General features: G+C 41.1%; 2 protein-coding genes across 2 annotated transcripts in view; one reads left to right on the top strand and one right to left on the bottom strand.

The window, feature by feature from the left end:
* Window positions 1-724: 724 nt before the first annotated feature.
* LOC110520022 (heat shock factor-binding protein 1) lies at window positions 725-20,504 on the bottom strand. The gene is made up of 4 exons (XM_021596988.2): window positions 20,175-20,504; window positions 19,036-19,102; window positions 18,485-18,611; window positions 725-1,042 (listed from the first exon to the last, which is right to left on the bottom strand). The coding sequence occupies exons 1-3, from the start codon at window positions 20,217-20,219 to the stop codon at window positions 18,487-18,489; spliced, it is 237 nt and encodes a 78-aa protein (XP_021452663.1). The 5' UTR covers window positions 20,220-20,504; the 3' UTR covers window positions 725-1,042; window positions 18,485-18,486.
* Window positions 20,489-22,309, top strand: part of LOC110520015 (solute carrier family 66 member 2) — a 32,530-nt gene continuing 30,709 nt past the window's right edge. Inside the window, exon 1 of the mRNA XM_021596976.2 lies at window positions 20,489-20,563. The gene's annotated coding sequence lies outside the window, so the exon portion shown is untranslated. The remainder of the gene's footprint in view (window positions 20,564-22,309) is intronic.

Raw genomic sequence — 22,309 nt, 5'->3', positions numbered from 1 at the left:
ACCCTCTAGTTCTACCTAAATGTAAAGACTAGGAGGCAGGTTTAATCCTCTGCTCTATCAGGCTTTATTTACCTGCCCGTATATTGAACTACAGAACTCTTTCTTCACATAACGTTTTTCAACTTAAATTGTTTTAATGCTGTTGGCACTTAAATTATTTCTTTTTTTTTACCATTGTTATATGGTAAACCATGATGATCTTATAGAAAGTATGGTAAACATGTCCTTTTATGCGTCCTTTTATAAGCATTTGAATAAGGAGTCCTAGGAAAATTATTATCATCCCAATTATAGAGTAGGCCATCATCCCCATGTGGATGTAGTGAGATATCAGGTGGGACATGGTGTTAGGGTCTGATTATGCTGGCCGCCTCTGTTGTAGCTGAGTTCTTCAGTCAAGATCTCCTCAAGTGCAGGGTTATTCATCATTCATTCATGCTTTTCCCTTCTATCTGATCATTATTTGCACACACCTGGTGTCCCAGGTCTAAATTAGTCCCAGATTAGAGGGGAATAATGAAAAACCGCAGTGGAAATGGCTTCGAGGTCCAGAGTTGAGTTTGAGGGCTCTAGGGCCACACTATCCTGATACACACACTAAAGGAGGAAGATCTACAAGAGCCCCATAGGATAGGTTCATGGCATTCAGGCTGATTTTAAAACAAAGCAACTTCCAAGTAAAACCAATATGTTGATTGACGTTTGTCTAAGAATGAGACTAAGATTTGTTTGTATTAAATAACTTTAATAGAAGAAAATCTGTTGAATTTTGAATGCATTCCACTTGGCACAGTGCTGCTAATATCACTGGCTTCTACTGTATACTTCAATCAACCATTACTAACAGGGCTGAAAAGTTCTGAGGGAAATACTCATTTACAAATAACACATCTTCAAGTCACTACATTAGAACTGTTACTTTTATTACAATAGTCAATATAAAAAAGCATTTCACAACACACTAAATCAAGATAGTTCATGGTTATAGTGGAAGAGTATGCTGCTCCTGAAGAAAGTCCTTGACAGCTTGTCGTCTGGCAACCTGTAATTGAAATGTGTTTTATAGTTGGTTTAGCATGCACTTAGGGAGACATTAACTTTTCCTGATGGAATTGTTTACGGTTTCCAACTGCAATCATAATCTACCTATTGACCTACAGAGAATTTTCCATCAATTCAAGTAAAAAAAAATCGGAATTATTAATTTTGATCAAATGTGTCATTGATGGACATCTAAAGTTATTTCAACTTCAAATTGGTATGTGGCATCAAAAAGGTAGGCCATAAACTATAATTTGAGAAAGGATGTGAATGCTAGCCATGTGACACTTTCTGAATGGGATTTGTCAGAGATGTTCGTTCACCAGTGAGGTTATTTATGCAGCTTAAATTATAACTTTTCTTTCACCTGAAATGTTTGTATATGCAGGACTACTGCCAACATGGATACAGGGATGAGTGCCAGAAGGTGAGTACTAGGAATGTGAATCTTTCACCTTCAAGACGATACAATAAGTCTCTACACTGAACAAAAATATAAATGCAACATGTAAAGTGTTGGTCCCATGTTTCATGAGCTGAAATAAAAAAAGAAATGATCCCAGAAATGTTCCATGTGCACAAAAAGCTTATTTCTAAATAATGTTGTACAGAAATATGTTTACATCCCTGTTAGTGAGCATTTCTCCTTTGCCAAGATGATCCATCCACCGGACAGGTGTGGCATATCAAGAAGCTGATCATTACACAGGTGCACCTTGTGCTGGGGACAATAAAAGGCCACTTTAAAATGTGCAGTTTTCACAACACAATGCCACAGATAACTCAAGTTGAGGGAAAGTACAATTGGCATGCTGGCTGGTGGAAATGCCACCAGATAATTGAATGTTAATTTCTCTACCATAAGCCGCCTCCAATGTCATTAGAGAATTTGGCAGTACATTCAACCAGCCTCACAACCGCAGACCATGTGTAACCATGCGAGCCCAGGACCTCAACATCCGTCGTCTTCACCTGTGAGGTCGTCTGAGACCAGCCACCTGGACAGCTGATGAAACTGGGTATGCACAAGCGAAGAATATCTGCACAAACTGTCAGAAACCATTTCAGGGAAGCTCATCTGCGTGCTCGTCGTCCTCACCAGGTCTTGACCTGACTGCAGTTTAGTGTTGTAACTTATTTCAGTGGCCAAATGCTCACCTCGTTAGCCACTGGCATGCTGGAGAAGTGTGCTCTTCACACATGAATCCCGGTTTCATGCGGGCAAGAGGTTTGCTGATGTCAATGTTGTGAACAGAGTTCCCCATGGTGGCGGTGTAGTTATGATATGGGCAGGCATAAACTACGGGCAATGAACACAATTGCATTTTATCGATGGGAGTTTGAATGCTCAGAGATACCGTGACAAGATCCTGAGGCCCAATGTTGTGCCATTCATCCAATGCCATCACCTCATGTGTCAGCATGATAATGCATAGCCCATGTTGCAAGGATCAGTTCACAATTCCTAGAAGCTGAAAATGTCCCAGTTCTTCCATGGCCTGCATACTCAGACATAACATGCATTGAGCATGTTTGGGATGCTCTGGATTGACGGCGTGTTCCAGTTCCCGCCAAAGTCCAGCAACTTCGCCCAGTAATTGAAGGAGTGGGACAACATTTCACAGCCCACAATAAACCGCCTGATCAATTAAATGCAAAGGAGATGTGTCGCGCTGCATGAGGCAAATGGTGGTCACACCATATACGGACTGATTTTCTGATCCACGCCCCTACTTTTTTTTTTTTAAAGGTATGTGTGACAAAGATGCATACAGTGCATTCGTTAAGTATTCAGACCCATTGATGTTCCACATTTTGTTACAGCCTTTTTATTATTATTTTTTAAACAATCTAAACACCCCATTTTTTAAAACTCAGTACATTGTTGAAGCACCTTTGGCAGGGATTACAGCCTTGAGTCTTCTTGGGTATGACGCTACAAGCTTGGCACACCTGTATTTGGGGAGTCCACCCGGATGTGGAGCGTTACTACACAGAGATTTTCAGGTCTCTCCAGAGTTGTTCGATTGGGTTCAAGTGTGGGCTCTAGCTGGGCCAATCAAGGACATTCAGAGACTTTTCCCAAAGCCACTCCTGCATTGTATTGGCTGTGTGCGCTTAGGGTTATTGTCCTGTTGGAAGGTGAACCTTGGCCCCAGTCTGAGGTCCTGAGCAGGTTTTCAACAAGGATCTCTGTACTTTGCTCCTTTAATTTTTCCCCTCGATCCTGACTAGCATCCCAGTCCCTGCTGCTGAAAAACATCCCCACAGCATGATGCTGCCACTACCATGCTTCACCGTAGGGATGGTGCCAGGTTTCCTCCAGATGTGACGCTTGGTATTCAGGACAAATAGTTCAAGCTTGGTTTCATCAGACCAGAGAATCTTGTTTCTCATCGTCTGAGAGTCCTTTAGGAGCCTTTTGGCCAACTCCAAGCAGGCTGTCATGTGCCTTTTACTGAGGAGTGGCTTCCGTCTGGCCACTCTGCCATAAAGGCCTGACTGGTGGAGTGCTGCAGAGATGATAGAACCTTCCAGAAGGACAACCATCTCCACAGAGGAACTCAGGTTCTTGGTCACCTCCCTGACCAATGCCCTTCTCCCAAGATGGCTCAGTTTGGCCGGGCGGCCAGCTCTAGGAAGAGTCTTGGTGGTTCCAAACTTCTTCCATTTAAGAATGATGGAGGCCACTGTGTTCTTGGGGACCTTCAATGGTGCAGACATGTTTTGGTACCCTTCCCCAGATCTGTGCCACGATACAATCCTGTCTCAGAGCTCTACAGACAATTCCTTTGACCTCACGGCTTGATTTTTGCTCTGACATGCACTGTAAAACTGTGGGACTATATAATAAAACAGGTATGTGCCTTTCCAAATCATGTCCAATCAATTGAATTTACCACAGGTGGACTCCAATTAAGTTGTAGAAACATCAAGGATGATCAATGGAAACAGGGTGCACTTGGAGCTCAACTTCAGAGTCTCATAGCAAAGGGTCTGAATATTATGCAAATATGGTATGCTTTTTATTTTTAATACATTTGCTAACATTTCTAAAAACCTGATTTTGCTTCGCCATTATCGGGTATTGTGTGTAGATTGATGAGGGGGAAAAAAAGTTTCATCCATTTTAGAATAAGGCTGTAATATAATAAAATGTAGAAAAAGTCAAGGGGTCTGAATACTTTCCGAACACTGTATCTGTATTCCCATTCATGTGAAATCCATAGATTAGGGCCTAACTAATTTATTTAAATTGACTGACTTCCTTATATGAACTGTAACTCAGTAAAATCTTAGAAAATGTTGAATGTTGTGTTTATTTTTTTAAATATATTTTTTTCCCAGTTTGAAACAATTTGGTTTGATTAGAGGAATGAATCGATGTGATTTGGGTCAATGCACTAACATTTGTTGCATAAACTAATTTTCCATACTAAACTAAAATCTGAGCTGGATCTGTCTGAGCTGAGACAGTACCAGTCAAAAGTTTGGACACACCTACTCGTGCAAGGGTTTCTTTATTTTAAATATTTCCTACATTGTAGAATAATAGTGAAGACATCAAAACTATGACATAACACATATGGAATCATGTAGTAACCCCCAAAAAGTGTTAAACAAATCAAAATATAGTTGAGATTCTTCAAAGTAGCCACCCTTTACCTTGATGACAGCTTTGCACATTCTTGGCATTCTCTCAACCAGCTTCATGAGGTAGTCTGGAATGCATTTCAATTAACAGGTGTGCCTTGATAAAACTTTCCTTAATGCATTTGAGCCAATCAGTTGTGTTGTGACAAGGTAGGGGTGGTATACAGAAGAAGCCCTATTTGGTAAAAGTCCATATAATGGCAAGAACAGCTCAAATAAGAAAAGAGAAACGACAGTCCATCATTATTTTAAGAAATGAAGGTCAGTCAATATGGAAAATTACAATAACTTTGAAAGTTTCTTCAAGTGCAGTCGCAAAAACTATCAAGCGGCAGGCTCTCATGAGGACTGCCACAGAAAAGGAAGACCCAGAGTTACCTCTGCTGCCGAGGACAAATACTCTTCCTGGAACTACGAGGAGTAACAGCGTGACCTACATTGACATAGACTGAGGACAGTGGTGTCTATCACACATGAAGGATCTTTTAAATGAACAAAGAGTTCTACAAGCAGTTGTTACAACAAGAAAATAGCTTCAGGTGTTTTGTCCAAATACTGGTGGATTCAGCTACTAAAATGGACCACAGGAAGATTGAGGTGAAGCGCACCCACAGGACTGGAAATCTCACCACCAGCCCAGTGGTAAAGTTCCTGAGGTTCAAGGACAAGGTAGCTGTTCTGGAAAAAGCCAAGCACTTGAGGAAATAATATCTTCCTCAACGAGGACTATCCTGATGCTGTGCGCCAGAAGAGGAAAGAACTGATCCCAGCCATGAAAGCTGGCAGAGCACGTGGGGACATTGCTGACAGGCTCATTGTCCACCATCCCTCCCAGAAGCCTGGAGGGGATGACAGCCAAGCCTATGGGTTAATAGCGTCAACCCCACCTCAAACACACACACCAATTGATTAAATGGACTGATAAAATGTATATATATTTTTCTCTTGCTTAGTTTGCTCTTTTCCACATTATGTCTATCTCTGATAAGATACACAGGAAAGGACTGAAAATAGCTCATATTAATATACGTAGCGTTAGAAATAAGGTTCATGAAGTCAATAACTTGCTAACATTCATATTTTATCAATTTCTGAGACTTCAGCAGTAGCAATACAAGGATATAACATCTATAGAACACAGGAATGCTTTTGGGGGAGGTGTTGCTGTATGTATACACAGAGCCATACCCCTGTAATGTTTAGAGAAGATCTTATGTCAAGTGTTATTGAAGTGGTGTGGTTGCAGGTTCACTTGGCACATCTAAAGCCTTTTTTGGGGGTGTTGCTAGAGGTCACCAAGTTCAAACAGTCAGTATCTAAATAATATGTGTGACATGCTTAATAGTGTACGTGATGTAAACAGAAAGGTCTACTTTCTTGGGGACCTGAATATTGACTGGTTTTCATCAAGCTGTCTGCTCAAGAGGAAGCTTCTTACCGTAACCAGTGCCTGGAATCGGGTTCAGGTTATTAAATCAACCTACCTATTGGGGCTCCCGAGTGGTGCATTGCACTGCATCGAGTGCTAGAGGTGTTACTACAGACCCTGGTTCGATTCCATGCTGTATCACAACTGGCTGTGATTGGGAGTCCCATAGGGCGGCGCACAATTGGCCCAGTGTCGTCCAGTTAAGGATTTGGCCGGGGTAGGCCGTCATTGTTAATAACAATTTGTTCTTAACTGACAAGCCTAGTTAACTAAAGGTTAAATAAATAAATAAAATAAATAAAATAAATAAAATATTTACAAACACTACAGGAACAAGATCATCCACATGTTTCGATCACATTTTTACTAATACTGTAGAAGTTTGTTCTAAAGCTGTATCCATACCCATTGATGCAGTGACCACAATTTCCAGGAAAGCCAAAGTTCCAACAGCTGGGCATAAGAGCTCATACAAAATAATTTGCTGCGACTTATGTGGATGATGTTAAAAATATTTGTTGGTCTGATGTAATTAATGAGGAGCATCCAGACACTGCACTTAATTTATAAAATTGCTTCTTCCAATTATTGATAAACGTTCACCTGTTAAGAAACTGACCTTTATACTGTTAAGGCTCCATGGATTGATGAGGAATTGAAAAACTGTATGGTTGAAAGAGATTGGGCAAAAGGAGTGGCTACTAAGTCTGGCTGCACATTTGACTGGCTGAAATTGTGACTAAACTAAAAAAAATAAATAAGAAACTGTATTATGAAACCAAAATCAATTATATAAAGAATGATGGAAAAAACTTGTACTTTAAATGAAATTATGGGCAGAAAGGCATTCAACGCCATCTTATTATCACAAAACCATTTAATGTTGTCAATTATTTTTATGATTACTTAATTGGCAAAATGGGCAAACTCAGGCAGGAAATGCCAACAACAAACAGTAATCCATCGTATTCATGCATAAAAAAAACTAAATGAAAGAAAAGTATTGCAAGTTTGAATTATGTAAAGTTGGGAAAATTGTAATCGATCAATAATGACAAACCTCCTGGCATTGACAACTTAGATGGAAAGCTACTGAGGATGGTAGCTGACTCTATATCCACTCCCATCTGTCATATCTTTAATCTGAGCCAAGAGGAAAGACTTTGTCCTCAGGCCTGGAGGGAAGCCAAAGTAATTCCGCTACCCAAGAGTGGTAAAACAGCCTTTACTGGTTCTAACAGCAGACCTATAAGCTTGTTGCCAGCTCTTAGTAAACTGTGGGAAAAATAGTTTTTGACCAAATACAATGCTATTTCTCTGTAAACAAATTAACAGACTTTCAGCATGCTTATAGTGAAGGGCACTCAACATGTACAGCACTGACACAAATGACTGATTATTGTTTGAAATACATTTATAATAGGAAGATTGTGGGAGCTGTACTGCTTGATTTCAGTGCAGCCTTTGATATTATTGACCAGAACCGGTTGTTGAAAAAAAAAACGTGTTATGGCTTTAACCTCAGCTCTGAATCCACGATATTGTAATCTAATAGAACTCAAAGTGTGTTCTTTAACTTCTTTGGGACTGGGGGGCAGTATTGAGTAGCTTTGACGAATAAGGTGCCCAGAGTAAACTGCCTGCTACTCAGGCCCAGTTGCTAATATATGCATATTATTAGTAGATTTGGATAGAAAACACTCTGAAGTTTCTAAAACTGTTTGAATGATGTCTGTGAGTATAACAGAACTCATATGGCAGGCAAAAACCTGAGAAAAAATCCAACCAGGAAGTGGGAAATCTGAGGTTGGTCATTTTTCAACTCATTGCCTATGGGGTCATATTGCACTTCCTAAGGCTTCCACTACATGTCAACAGTCTTTAGTACCTTGTTTGATGCTTCTACTGTGAAGGAGGGGGGAATGGGAGCTGAATGAGTCAGAGGTCTGCCAGAGTGGCATGAGCTGATCATGCACGCTCACGTGAGAGTAAGCTCTGTTCCATTGCATTTCTACAGACAAAGGAATTCTCCGGTTGGAACATTATTGAAGATTTATGATAAAAATATCCTAAAGATTGATTCTATACTTTGTTTGACATGTTTCTACTAACTGTAATATGACCATTCTTCTGAACTTTCGCCTGGACTTGCCCGCGTGTCGTGAGTTTGGATTGTGTACTAAACGCGCAAACAAAAAGGAGGTATTTGGACAAATTATGGACTTTATCGAACAAATCAAACATTTATTGCGGAACTGGGATTCCTGGGATTCCATTCTGATGAAGATCATCAAAGGCAAGTGAACATTTATAATGCTATTTCTGACTTTGTTGACTCCACAACATGGCGGATATCTGTACGGCTTGTTTTGTTGTCTGAGCGCTGTACTCAGATTATTGCATAGTATGCTTTTTCGGTAAAGCTTTTTTGAAATCTGACACAGTGGTTACATTAAGGAGAAGTGGATCTAAAATTCAGTGCTTACAGCCCAACACCGTGCAGGACGTTTGGCATTTGCCAGAGAACACCCAGATTGGCAAATTCGCCACTGGCGCCCTGTGCTCTTCGCAGATTAAAGCAGGTTCACACTGAGCACATGTGACAGATGTGACAGAGTCTGGAGACGCCGTGGAGAACGTTCTGCTGCCTGCAACATCCTCCAGCATGACCGGTTTGGCGGTGGGTCAGTCATGGTGTGGGGTGGCATTTCTTTGGGGGGCCACACAGCCCTCCATGTGCTCGCCAGAGGTAGCCTGACTGCCATTAGGTACCGAGATGAGATCCTCAGACCCCTTGTGAGCCCATATGCTGGTGTGGTTGGCCCTGGGTTCCTCCTAATGCAAGACAATGCTAGACCTCATGTGGCTGGAGTGTGTCAGCAGTTCCTGCAAGAAGAAGGCATTGATGCTATGGACTGGCCCGCCCGTTCCCCAGACCTGAATCCAATTGAGCACATCTGGGACATCATGTCTCGCTCCATCCACCAACGCCACGTTGCACCACAGACTGTCCAGGAGTTGGCGGATGCTTTAGTCCAGGTCTGGGAGGAGATCCCTCAGGAGACCATCCGCCACCTCATCAGGAGCATGCCCAGGCATTGTAGGGAGGTCATACATGCACGCGGAGGCCACACACACTACTGAGCCTCATTTTGACTTGTTTTAAGAACATTACATCAAAGTTGGATCAGCCTGTAGTGTGGTTTTCCACTTTAATTTTGAGTGTGAATCCAAATCCAGACCTCCATGGGTTGATACATTTGATTTCCATTGATAATTTTTGTGTGATTTTGTTGTCAGCACATTCAGCACACTATGTAAAGAAAAAAGTATTTAATAAGAATATTTCATTCATTCAGATCTAGGATGTGTTATTTTAGTGTTTCCTTAATTTTTTTGAGCAGTGTAGTTATCAGATTCACATGGAATTGTTGTGCAATTTAAATGTTTTAATATGAAACTATTTGTGAAAAGATGAAATGTAATTTCGCTTCTTAATGAGAGAACGGTTTGTCATAGAGTAAACTCTGCCAACTCAGTGGCCCCACCCATGTGAACAGACAGTGGTTGTAGACTATGAAACACGACCCTCTCTCCCAAACCTATATAAGCCAATTGCCGAAAATGTAACTTCCTGTTCCAAGTATGTGCGGACTGGCAGTCCCCACGTTGAAAGGACAAAAACCACCTACAGAACTAAGCCAACATCAGCAAGAACCTAACCCAATTGGCATCAAATTTCAATGTGAAGGTGACGACCTACATGCAGAAAGGATGAATTTCAACTATACCAGCCAGAATATAGCATGAGCTTAAAAGTATAGCAACTTATATATGAACTTTGAACTCTTATTCACTCCAGAAGTGATACCTCCTAGCCGTTACGTTAGCAGCAGTCACTGTAAACGTGGGCTAGGAAAGGAAGGACGATGTATCCAGTCTAACAAACACAACGATACTACAAAGTATCGTTCTACCACCAGACATTCTTCAAAGGACAACCCGGCCTACCATCTACGACCAATCTACCGAAGCGCAGCTCAGAGTAAATATTTATTGCATTTTCCTTTTTCAAATGGGTGGTTATTTAGAATGCATAAGATTCTGTATTTACGATAGCATAGCTTGTCCCTTTGTTACTCAGTCTTCCCGCTCTTTCACTCAAACCCAACCCCCTCTCTTGGTGTAACCAGCTGTCGTATCTGTTCCGTCCACCAGGGACGTCTTCTTTATGACATAATTTGTAATCAATGTATGATCCATTCTGTGTAGAAGTAATTCTGTGTGATTATTTAGGTATTTAGTAAATAAATAATTAAACCAAATGTTGTATTGCTGATTCAACTTGTTAGCCAGGGTTTGTGAAGATAACCAAGAATTTACAACTTACAGATGAGACTGAATAAAGTGACGATTAAATATTGACTGCTATTGATGTAAAAGATTACCAGGTCTTTAAGAGTGTATTCGGAAGATAACAGCTCTATAAACATTATTTTGTGGGGCCCCAACTTTCTAGTCAATTACATTGACCTGATTAGCTTAATCAGGTAATATTAATTACAGAATAGCATATCATATCACTTAATCCGGCATAGCCAGACACGACAACAGAGTTACACATAAATAAACGTACAGTCAATAACACAATAGAATGTACAGTGTGTGCAAATGTAGAAGAGTAGGGAGGCAAGGCAATAAATATGCCATAGAGGCTAAATAATTACAATTTAGCATTAACACTGGGGTGATAGGATGTGCAGATGATGATGTGCAAGTAGAGATACTGGGGTGTAAAAGAGCAAGAAGATAAATAACAATATGGGGATGAGGTAGTTGGGTGTGCTATTTACAGATTGGCTGTGTACAGTGATAGGTAAGCTGCTCTGACAGCTGATGCTTAAAGTTAGAGGGAGATATGTCTCCAGCTTCAGTGATTTTTGCCATTTGTTCCAGTCATTGGCAGCCACTATTGCTCTATTTGTTTTTCAACAGGACAATGACCCAACATACCTCCAGACTGTGTAAGGGTTATTTGACCAAGAAGGAGAGTGATGGAGTGCTGCATCAGATCACCTGGCCTTCACAATCACCTGACCTTAACCAAATTGTGATGATTTGGGATGAGTTGGACTGCAGAGTGAAGTAAAAGCAGCCAACAAGTGCTCAGCATATGTGAGAACTCCTTCAAGACTGTTTGAAAAGCATTCCAGGTGAAGCTGGTTGAGAGAATGCCAAGAGTATGACACGCTGTCATTAAGGCAAAGGGTGGCTACTTTGAACAATCTAAAATATATTTTGATTTGTTTAACACTTTTTTGGTTACTACATGATTCCATGTGTTATTTCATAGTGTTGATGTTTTCACCATTATTCTACATTCTAGAAAATAGTAAAAATTAAGAAACCCTGGAATGAGTAGGTGTGTCCAAACCTTTGACTGGTACTGTATATATATGGTGTACCGTATGTAAGCACCTGAGCTGAGCAATAAGGGAGATGGGGCATCTAGATTCAAGATAATATCACATCCACAAATGCAGTGAAATGCCTTTCTTGCAAGTTCTAACCCCAACAATGTATTAATCAATAAGAGGGTAGAACAAAAATACACAATATATAAAAATAAGAAGAACATGATAAAGTAAGCATAGTAACGTAAACTAACTCACTTTTGTACATCGCCTTGGTCTGTACAATTGACCTTATTGACCTTACAATACACCCAAAAAACGTAATATTTCCAGGTCAACTGTAATGTCAATACCATTGTAAAGCACAATTTCTCCCCTTTCCAACAGAATTCATGCCAAGACCTCCACGCTGCCCGGTTCTGCATGATTGAAGAAGGCAATGAGCTCCTTCTGGTCTTTTTAAAAATGGCGGGTGGGGAAGCGAGAGGAGATGTGTGAGAAAACGCCTCTTTCACTCGATCTGTCCAATTTATCACCTTATCGCCTCTAAAAATTTAAATAAAACACTATAAAGAGTTTATATTGTGTCATTACATACCTATTTGGAGGTTTGTGTCGAATTTGAATTAGGTTTTTAGTGCGGTGCTAAAGTGATCTTTAGAAGTAGACAGCGGCTTTGAGAGTGACGATCACTTAGTGATGACGCAAAAAATGACTATCCCCCCCTCTTACTGTCCATTTCTTGTTTTTAAACGATGAGAGAAGTGCTACACCTGGTGGAGAGAGATTGTAAAACAGAAAGTTGCTTTATGGGTGCTGTACGTTAAAGCATGACACGTCACAATGTAACGGAGGGTCTGTTTTTTAAACTTTTCTCCAATACTATAGAGCCATTACCATGATTACCCCCGATTTTGAAATCAACACAGTCGCTACAGTCCCATTAGTTTTCTTTGCAGCCTCATTTTAATGTTGCGGTTGCGCACATTTGTACGGAATGGGGTGAGTTTACGTTATATACACAGGGTCAGTTCCAGTACCATATTTACAATGTGCAGGGATAGTGGATCAATAAAGTGATAGTGGCTCATCTGTCCTTGGTTGTAACACTCACAACAGAGTTCCAAACGGCCTCTGGAAGCAACGTCAGCACAATAACGGTTAGTCGGGAGCTTCATGAAATGGGTTTCCATTGCCGAGCAGCCGCAAATAAACCTTAATAATCACCATGCGCAATGTCAAGCGTCAGCTGGAGTGGCGTAAAGCTTGTTGCTATTGGACTCTGGAGCAGTGGAAATGCGTTCTCTGGAGTGATAAAAAAAATGGTATATATATATATATATATATATATATATATATATCCCAGCGGTGATACAATCTTCGGCAAAATCATTCGCATGGAGATTCCTGCAAAAATATTATTTGAAGATGTGCTTCTACACCTGCATTGCTTGCTGTTTGGGGTTTTAGGCTGGGTTTCTGTACAGCACTTTGAGATATCAGCTGATGTACGAAGGGCTATATAAATAAATTTGATTTGATTTGATTTCCGTTATTTTACCAGGTAAGTTGACTGAGAACACGTTCTCATTTGCAGCAACGACCTTAGGAATAGTTACAGGGGAGAGGAGAGGGATGAATGAGCCAATTGTAAACTGGGGATTATTAGGTGACCGTGATGGTTTGAGGGCCAGATTGGGAATTTAGCCAGGACACCGGGGTTAACACCCATACTCTTACGATAAGTGCCATGGGATCTTTAATGACCTCAGAGAGTCAGGACTCACATTTAACATCCCATCCGAAAGACGGAATGATGATGAATCACGCTTCACCATTTGTCAGTCTGACGGACAAATCTAGTTTTGGTGAATGCCAGGTTAACGCTACCTGCCCCAACGCATAGTGCCAACTATTAGGTTTCGTGGAGGAGGAATGGTCTGGGGCTGTTTTTCATGGTTCGGGCTAGGCCCCCTAGTTCCAATGACATTCTAGACTATCTGTGTTTCTGACTGTGGCAACAGATTGGGGAAGGCCCTTTCTTGCTTCAGCATAACAATGCCCTAGTGCACAAAGCGAGGTCCATACATAAATGGTTTCTCGAGATGGGTGTGGAAGAACTTTACTGGCCTGCACAGAGCCCTGACCTCAACGCCATCCAACACCTTTGGGATGAATTGGAACTCCAACTGCAAGCCAGACCTAATCACCCAACATCAGTTCCTGACCTCACTAATGCTCATGGCTGAATGGATGGAAGTCCCCAAAACATGTTCCAGCATCTAGTGGAAAGCCGCCCCAGAGGGGTGGAGGCTGTTCTAGCAGCAAGAGGGGGGGGCGACTCCATATTAATGCCCATGATTTTGGAATGAGATGTTCGACAAGCAGGTGTCAGCATACTTTTGGTCATGTAGTGTACCTGCCAGCTGTTCTGCATATGCTGTGAGAACGCGCCCTGGAATACTAATCGGACCCTGTGGCCTTGACCTGATTTAGACTTTACTCACATCGGCATCAGAGAGCTAGATCACCCAATTTTCTGGGTCGGTGGTTACCCTCACATTGTTGGGCAGATCCCGGACGGGTCTTCCTTTGTAATCCGTAATGGATTGTAGCTCCTGCCACATGCGGCATGTAACATGATTCCACTTCATTCCTATATTGTCCTTTTGCTTGTTTGATGACTGTGAGGACAATGTCACCAATGCATTTCCTAATGAAGCCGATGACTGAGGTGGTTAACTCGATGTTATCAGCGGAGTCACGAAACATATTCCAATCAACGCTAGCAAAGCAGTCCTGTAGCATAAACTCTGATTATGGATACCATTTCTCAACAGAGCGAGTCACAGGTAATTCCTGTTTAAGCTTCTGCTTGTAAACAGGAAGCAGGAGTACGGAGTCATGATCTGATTTGCTCAATGGAGGACGAGGTAGGGCCTTGTATACTTGCTTGTGACTAGAATAACAGTGGTCTAGGATTTATCACCCATATTGGCGAGGGAGACGTGTTGATGGAAGTTAGGCATCACGTGTCCTAATGACATGGAATTAAAATAGCTGGCAACCAGAAAAGCAGTCTCTGGATGTACGTTTTTCTGCTTGGTTATAGCCTTGTACAGTTTAACCTTTTGCATGTAGGGGGCAGTATTTTCGTTTTTGGCTAAAAAAAAAACATACCCATTTGAAACTGCCTATTTCTCAGCCCCAGAAACTAGAATATGCATATAATTAGAAAACCCTCTAAAGATTCCAAAACTGTAAAAATATTGTCTGTGAGTATAACAGAACTGATATTGCAGGCAAAAACCTGAGGAAAATCCAATCAGGAAGTGACTCTTATTTTGAAACCTCTGTTCCTATGCATGCCTATCCTCCATTTAAAGGGATATCAACCAGATTCCTTTTCTATGGCTTCTCTAAGGTGTCAGTCTTTAGACATAGTTTCAGGCTTTTATTTTTAAAAATGAGCGTGAAAGATCACATTGCGTAAGTGGATAGGTGGGGGCTCTGAGTGAGTTTTGCGCTACAGAGTAAAGCGGCCAATGTTTCTCCCGGTGTTATTGAAAAACCTACACACCCGGTTGATATATTATCAAATAAATATTTTAAAAACAACCTGAAGATTGATTATAAAAAACATTTGACATGTTTCTGTGGACATTATTTGGAATATACGTTTGCGTGGTCGTGACCACTCTTTCCTGGGATTTCTGAACATAACGGAGGTATTTTGAGTATAAAAATAATCTTTATGGAACAAAAGGAACATTTGTTGTCTGACTGGGAGTCTCATGAGTGAAAACATCCAAAGATCAAAGGTAAACAATTAATTTGATTGCTTTTCTGATTTTCGTGACCTAGCTACTTAATGCTTAGTGTACATAATGTTTTGCTATGCTATCGATAAACTTAAACGCTTGGATTGCTTTCGCTGTAAAGCATAATTTCAAAATCTGAGACGACAGGTGGATTAACAAAAGGCTAAGCTGTGTTTTGCAATATTGCACTTGTGATTTCATGAATATTAATATTTTTTAGTAATATTATTTGACTGTGGAGCTATGCTATTCAGCGGTTGCTGACGAAAATGATCCCACTAACGGGATGGGTGTGCCAAGAAGATAAGTGCCAGCTTGTTATTTTTCTTGTTCTGAGGTGAAATGTATACAACAGTCACGATAACAGCTGAAAACTCCTTCGGGAAGTAATAGGGTCGGCATTTGACCATGAGGTATTCCAAGACTGGTAAACAATGGGGTTGATACTTCCATAGGCTTTGAGTCAGCACACCAGTTGTTGTTGATGAAGAGGCAAACCCCTCCCCCCTTGATTTCCCCAACTCCACTGGGTGAATGGAGAATCCATCAAGTTGGATAGCAATGGCAGGTATCTTGTCCGAGAGCCATGTTTCAGAAAAGCAGAAAATATTGCAATTTCGAGAGTCCATTTGGTAGAAAAGGTAGACGTGGCAGTGTGGGACAGGAACAACAACCTCTCCCTCATCCACATTGGCCAGTAGAATGGAGGGAAGAGGTGGCCGGTTCTCCCTTTACTTTAATCTCACTAGGTTCCCCCTCTCTTGCCTCTAACGTCTGCATTTCCTCTTTGGTAGGAATTGGGTCGGAATTACAGAAAGAGCCAAGGGCAGATGAGTCAAAGTCGAAGCCGGAATTGAGGTAAGTAACTTCCGATCTGATGGTCAAAAGTTATTGCCGGTTGAAAGTAATTGATATCAGCTACATTGAAAAAATAAAAGTAAAAATAGACTCACAAAAATAAGATACGTCCCTTTTTCAGGACCCTGCCTTTCAAAGATAATTCGGAAAAATCCCAAAAACTTTAAACACTGTTTCCCATGCTTTTTCAATGAACCATAAACATGTACCTGTGGAACGGTCGTTAAGACACTAACATTTTACAGACGGTAGGCAATTAAGGTCACAGTTATGAAAACTGAGGACACTAAAGAGGCTGTCTCTGAAAAACACCAAAAGAAAGATGCCCAGTGTCCCTGCTCATCTGTGTAAACGTGCCTTAGGCATGCTGCAAGGAGGCATGAGGACTGCAAATGTGGCCAGGGCAATAAATTACAATGTCCGTACTGTGAGACACCTAAGACAGCGCTACAGGGAGACATGACGGACAGCTGATCGTCCTCGCAGTGGCAGACCATGTGTAAAGACACCTGCACAGGATCGGTACATCCGAACATAACCCCTACGGGAAAGGATGGCAACAACAACTGCCCAAGTTACACCAGGAACGCACAATCCCTCCATCAGTGCTCAGACTGTCCGCAATAGGCTGAGAGAGGCTGGACTGAGGGCTTGTAGGCCTGTTGTAAGGCAGGTCCTCACCAGACATCACCGGTTTTGTCTCACCAGGTGATGGTCGGATTCATGTTTTTCGTGGAAGGAATGAGCGTTACACTGAGGCCTGTACTCTGGAGCGGGATCGATTTGGAGGCGGAGGGTCCGTCATGGTCTGGGGCGGTGTGTCACAGCATCAACGGACTGAGCTTGTTGTCATTACAGGCAATTTTAACGCTGTACGTTGAGAGGGAAGACATCCTCCTCCCTCATGTGGTACCCTTCCTGCAGGCTCATCCTGACATGACCCTCCAGCATGACTATGCCACCAGCCATACTGCTCGTTTTGTACATGTTCTGCCATGGCCAACGAAGAGCCCGGATCTCAATCCCATTGAGCACGTCTGGGACCTGTTGGATCGGAAGGTGAGGGCTAGGGCCATTCCCCCCAGAAATGTCCAGGAACTTGCAGGTGCCTTGGTGGAAGAGTGGGATAACATCTCACAGCAAGAACTGGCAAGTCTGGTGCAGTCCATGAGGAGGAGATGCACTGCAATACTTAATGCAGCTGGTGGCCACACCAGATACTGACTGTTACTTTTGATTTTGACCCCCCCCCCTTTGTTCAGGGACACATTATTCCATTTCTGTTAGTCACGTCTGTGTAACTTGTTCAGTTTATGTCTCAGTTATTGACTCTTGTTATGTTCATACAAATATTTACACATGTTAAGTTTGCTGAAAATAAACACAGTTGAAAGTGAGTCTTTTTTTGCTGAGTTTAAATGTTTAAATGACAAAATAGTACATTTGGGTCAGAGCTTACAAAACGGAAGCTGTATGGCGCTCAGATTACCATCACCCACTAATTAACTAGTCATTTTTATTTTCTTTACTTCGACCATGCAGTGCGGTTTACAAGAGTGATTGCTGTCCTCGTTATGAAATTATCAACCAACCCTGCATATCTAAACTTGACCATATACACTGATTGCTTAAAGTAAAACTACCAAAACTATTGCTGATGGTGAACCTGAACAATCAAAATAAAATCTAATGTAGGCTATGCCCCAATCAGCAGGTAGGCTATTGCCAGATTAGTTGTGTCTCCGGTAGTTTACTTCTAATCTGGTAAAACACTATTTTCAACAGTACATTTGATAACAATAACCTAGCAATTACATTGGTTGTCACTCAACTAATAAAGCCAAATATTGCACAAGCTTTAAAAAAAAAAATGTTTTTACTCTGAAGGCACAGATGTACAAGATAAGGGGCCTACCTCGTTGGTAAACACGTGAAGCTGCGCACACTGCTACTGATATTGCCTGGGGTTGTTCGGCATGCAAAATTACTTGTAGATCAATGACTGTCAACACAGTTACATGCTTAGTTTGACAGTGAAGGAGAGGACACATAATTTGTCACAAAAGATAGGGTAGAAAGTAATATGAGAATGTTTTTAGTGAACCAGCGATTCGTAAAATTTGAATAGATTTCCTGACCAATGCATGCCTCATTTTGATATTTTTGGGGTCCGCAGACCGACGCACTCGTATCTTAAACATTTGAACCGGGGACCGATGAGTATCATACAGAAATAGAAAACATTTAGTAAAGTGCCGTTAGATTACCTTCATGACCCTTGTCCTTCTTTGACTTGCGGTTCCTTGACCCCCTCGATCTCCTCCACGCCTGCCTGGGTCATGAGGTCAGCAATGTTCTTCTCCAGGTCATCGATGCGGGTGCTCATCTCATCAAGTGAACATGGTTAAGGAAGACAATGGGCTAGCCCAAAATGGACTTGTGGATTAAGCTGACGGATGGGATGTGCTGGCTGGAATACCTCTCCATTATAACATTAATGATGATCACTAACAGACACTCCCCAGCCAAGATTCTGACTCCAACTGGTAAGACATATCTAATGTATTCCTATGCACTATTATACTATAAACATGTTATTACTGCTTCTTTCTGTGCTGTAATATAAAGGGCTACTAGAAATCTTTGACAAATTAGCTCATGTAAAATAAACATCAAAATGGACCAAAGACCATTATGTTTGGAAATGAACTAATGGGGGTGTGACCGTATGACACCCCATTTATAAAAGATGCATAATGATTTGAAAGATACCAAGATACCAAGCCCATACCAAGTTACCTAACAATGTTGAGGATATTTCTTCCGATGATCTGGTCTGACATGGTCTGGAACTTATCCTGCATCTGTTGCAGCAGCGTCTGGACCTTTTAGAGAGCAGTAACAGGTGTATCATTACACAGGCTGATATGATATATTGTGTTCAATGACCAAATGACCATCTTGCAAGAAATTTATGAAAATCCAAAAGGCAAACTGGAGGATATAAATAAAGAAATGGGTGGGTGGGAGAAAGTAGAGAAAAAAAATACAGCAAAGATGGTTTGTGGTCAATTCAGAATAATTTGGTAAATTTTAATTGAGCAGGATTCAAACCACATCAAAACGTATTGGCCGTTTTTATATCATGTTTGTTTATTTATATAAGCAAGCTATACAGAGCATGATCATGGATAAAAAGAGAAGGTGTTCCTTTTTCAATCAGTGATGCCTAAATTATGGGAGATGTAGCTACAGCACTACCACAGAGAGAACAATGAGCCAGATGTTTCCCTGGATGAATACATCTGAAACATCCGGTTGGCATTTCCACCCCACCAAATATGGTGATGAGAGGGAGACCAGTGGCCAGCAATGGGAGAAGATGGCGCGAGATGGATTTTGGCCGAAATTCTGCGAATTGTATCATCAATTAAACATTTGATCTCAATACAGATTTGTTACCAACTACAATATGTTAAGAATATAGTAGATTATGTTTTGTAGACTTTACCCTTCGCCAAAAAAACAAAAACATTTGCGGTGTTTAGTAAGAGTGCAAGAGCGAATGTAATTATTGCCAACGCGCACTTCACAGGGTATTCGTTCCGTAATAACGTATGCAAATATGTGCTAGAACGCGCCAATAGGATCTCGCTAAATCGTGCTTGGGTCTGCCCACCTCTTTGCGTGTTCTGCCTAAAGATTGTGGTCTATCTTGGGTTAGTTATAAACAACATCTTTGGCACTACAGCAATTGGAGCCATGATATTTTCTTACCGTTCTAGAGTTTGATACTCTACTTTTACAGTCATTTCGTAGGATCCTATTTCTTAGCTAGCTAGTTACATAGGCTATTGAAATGATCGGCTAATGTAAATCGAAACATATCCATTCACCAGGCCTGGGTGAATCGTGGCTGGCTAGCTAATTTAGCTAGCTTCAATGTTATATACTCACCACATTGGTAAGGTCCTGAACTGACTTTGGATCAGTGTCTGCCATATTTTCCCTATGCACGACACGCGTGTTATTAAGTGGTGTAAAATGAACTCTAGCTAAATTAGCTACCTTGGGCAAAAATAAATACAGGATCCCTAGCTCTACCACGTAAATCCAGATATGTCAGTCAGCTGTTTTTGCAAAACACGTATCGCGAGAACACTGAAGCAGGACCCCAACGGAATGTGGTACGTTTAGTTTTTGGTATGCAAAGCCTCGATTTGGCGAAATTCGATTATTTTAATCCCGCGGTTTTCATAGTCTCGTAAACCCGACCCTATGCAAAGTGACTAGCATTGATACATTGTGGGAGGCAACAAATCTGCCCATGGACAGTGGTGGAAAAGGTACCCAATTGTCATACTTGAGTAAAAGTAAAGATACATTAAATATAAAAAGTGAAAGTCACCCAGTGAAATACTACTTGAGTAAAATTCTAAAATAATTAGATTTTATAAAAGTAAATGTAAAAACGTTTTCGATTACGGCTAGTCAAGGGCACACTCAGACATAATTTACAAATTAGTGTGTCTGCCAGATCAGAGGCAGAAGGACTAAGGCGATGTGCGAGTTTACGTTACATGGACTAACCACCTGTCAGAAACTGTCATTGAGATCATATTCCCGGGGCGATAGAGTAGGCGAAACTGTAAATAGACAGGGTAATAAACGTGTAAAACGGTGAAATAAAAATAGAACAAAGAATACTAGAGGATTGGAAACAAAACAAAAAAAATGCAGCGTGCGCACCGACAGCCTCAGGAGCCCAAGGGGTGCACTTTTTGTTTTTTTGCCCAAACGTTGTTTGATGATTGATTAGTTGATTATTTGAATCAGCTGTGTAGCTCTAGGGCAAAAACCAAAACGTGCACCGAGTTTGGTAAACCCTGGGACAGGCAGAGGGATCTATATACACTACCATGGTCTTCGAATATCCTGAATAACAGTATCCTGGAAAGTGAGAAGAAAAAAAAAGTACATATATTGCGGTTGCGGTGTTCCCACTGGTGATTTGAATTTACCTCTTCCATTTACGCGCAAATTCATTGACTACTCCCCAAGAACGCGCTCCAATTTATTCATAGACGAGATCTATCTACTCTTCGACCAGTGCAACTACTATTGGCTATGGGGGGAAAATATATGGGAATCACCGCATGACATGCATGATGATTCGTTTCTCAAATATGGTGTCGTTGTTATTGTCACATTACGGTGTAGTTATTAACAAATCAGAGTTTTTTTCCCCTAATAGTTTTAATTTGGACACTCCTGGAAGTCATAGTCTCCCTAGACAGTGGTGTAAAGTACTTACAACTCCATACATTTCCCCTGCCACCCAAAAGTACTCGTTACATTTTGAATGTTTAAAAGGACAAGAAAATAGTCTAATTCACACACTTACCAAGAGAACATCCATGGTCATCCCTAGTTACAATTGCCCTTATTTTAGCGCCCCCAAAACGTACTACTTCCAGATCAACTGTAATGTCAATACCATTGTAAAGCACAATCCCTCCCCTTTCCAACATTATCAATTACATTACTGTCTATTCATATGTTTAAACATACTGAATTGTAATTGGATGCATTTTACCGCCATATCATACTATGCTATGATTAAGACCACCCAAATGGTTAGGTCATGGTCAGTTTGATCCTGGTTGGCGATAGGTGAACATGCCAGTTATAGCTAGCTAATAAAGAGCTACGTGATAGCGAGAAGGTGAGATGTTGTGTCGATCTGTCCAACTTATCACCTTATCGCATCTAAAATGTAAATAAAACACTATAAAGAGTTTATGTAATGTGTCATTACATACCTATTTGAAGCTTTGTGTCGAATTTGAATCTGTTTTTTAGGGCGGTGCTAAAGTGATCTTAGAAGTAAACAGCGGCTTTGAGAATGATGATCGCATGCAATGATGACGCAAAAAATGACTAGGTATCCCCCCTTACACCGTCACTGTCCAGTTCTTGTTTTTAAACAATGAGAGAAGTGCTACACCTGGTGGAGAGAGATTGTAAGACAGAAATAGTTGCTTTATGCGTGCTGTACGCTATGACACGTCACAATGTAACGGAGGGTCCGT

The sequence above is a fragment of the Oncorhynchus mykiss genome, chromosome 1 (genome assembly GCF_013265735.2).
Source record: "Oncorhynchus mykiss isolate Arlee chromosome 1, USDA_OmykA_1.1, whole genome shotgun sequence".
NCBI lineage: Eukaryota > Metazoa > Chordata > Actinopteri > Salmoniformes > Salmonidae > Oncorhynchus > Oncorhynchus mykiss.
The sequence above is the reverse complement of the archived record's forward strand: the minus strand, read 5'-3'. Positions and strand labels throughout refer to the sequence as shown.